This window comes from Dermacentor silvarum, unplaced genomic scaffold (genome assembly GCF_013339745.2).
Source record: "Dermacentor silvarum isolate Dsil-2018 unplaced genomic scaffold, BIME_Dsil_1.4 Seq721, whole genome shotgun sequence".
Taxonomy (NCBI): Eukaryota; Metazoa; Arthropoda; class Arachnida; order Ixodida; family Ixodidae; genus Dermacentor; species Dermacentor silvarum.
Genome location: NW_023606676.1, coordinates 2,151 through 3,662, shown reverse-complemented (window position 1 = coordinate 3,662; position 1,512 = coordinate 2,151). Strand labels below are relative to the sequence as shown.

The 1,512-nt window shown below is 50.7% G+C and overlaps 1 protein-coding gene across 1 annotated transcript; it reads left to right on the top strand.

Annotated features, from left to right (window-relative positions):
• Positions 1 to 217: 217 nt before the first annotated feature.
• LOC119435456 (putative nuclease HARBI1) lies at positions 218 to 670 on the top strand (the record flags this gene model as incomplete). The annotated part of the gene is made up of 1 exon (XM_037702309.1): positions 218 to 670. A coding segment is annotated over exon 1 (453 nt), but the record flags the coding sequence as incomplete, so codon positions are not given.
• Between the last annotated feature and the right edge of the window lie 842 nt (positions 671 to 1,512).

Here is a 1,512-nt window from a genome sequence, read left to right as displayed (position 1 = left end):
CTTGAAGCGAACTTGAGGCGATCAAGTCGTGGCGATTTCCAAGGCAGCCCCGCACCTACCTTCGACTCGACTTGCAGTACTCGCGGCGCAGTCAAAGATGGCGGGGCGTATGATCGACGCGTTCGACTATAGATCTCGCGCTTGCGATATCGTCTTCGGTGCAGTCTATGCACTGCCAAGAGTGCCGCGGCGACTGCTTCGCGATAGGGAAAACCTGATGGAGCTGTACAATAACCAGCAGTTCCTCCTGCGCTACCGATTCTCCAAGGAAACTGCGCGAGAGCTGCAGCTGTTGCTACCGCTGGAAGCAAGCGGCAACAGCCGGGGACTGCCTCTATCGCCGATGCTGCAGCTGCTCCTGGCCCTCAGATATTACGGCGCCGGCAGCTTCCAGATTGTCACTGGAGATCTGATCAACGTTTCACAGCCGACAGTGTGCAGAGCCGTCGACAAGGTGACGCGCCTCATCGCGCGACATCTGTTCCGCAAACTTGTGCATTTCCCGGAGTTGTCGCAGTTTGCTTCGGTAATGCGCGACTTTTTCGAAATTGCCGATTTCCCGGGAGTTACGGGATGCATTGATTGCACCCACGTGCGCATAAAAAGCCCCGGCGGCGATGAAGCGGAGGTGTTTCGCAACCGGAAAGGAGTGTTCTCAGTGAACGTACAGGTGAGTTCATTGTTTGCAAACGCTCGCCGGCGCTGGCAGGGCATTTTTAAAATTAGCTTTTGCAACGTTGTTCAAAAGCGTGTTCGTGCCTAGAAATCACGCTTCTCAATTTCGGAGAGGGTACGCGATAATCTGCGTGCAGTGCTGGTCAGATTCTCATTCTGTGCTAAATAATTACTTCAAAACAGTGACTACCAAATTTGAACCAATTAAAAAGGGTTGTACAAGGAGAAGCACACATTAGTTCGAGCGCCAAGGCTGAAGATGCCAAATTGGAGCTGATGCGTTCGACGACGAGAATGTACTTCTTTAATTCACACAGACAGTGACTGTTTGTGAAACAATAGTGTTCATGTTTGCAGATGCATGAAACATCTATTTATGATTGAGAATTTTGACGAAACTAGTCATGGGAAGATATTTCGGGTGCACCTACTATGCCACTGCCGTACAATCGGCGTCAAATGAAAGCCGAACAGCGGAGCGCGTGCCACAAGCATCAGAAACAGGATAGTGCGCGCCGTCCAGTGCGCGCCGCAAACAGGATAGGGCGCGCCGCAGACAGGCCCACACATCCGGTTTGGTAGCACAGCGCCACCCCACTGAAGTGCGATTTTCTTTTTTTTTTTTTTGCCTGCGTTCCCACTCGGATTTTTGAAAGGAAGAAGAAAAAAGAAAACAGAAGCGAAACCTGAGCTTCTGAGTGTTGCTGAATTTTCGTTCTGTTTTCTTTTTTTTTTCTTCCTTTCAAAGATCCGAGCGGGAACACGGGCAAAAAAAAAAAAATCGCACTTCAGTGGGGTGGCGCTGTACTACCAAACCGGATGTGTGGGCCTGTCTGC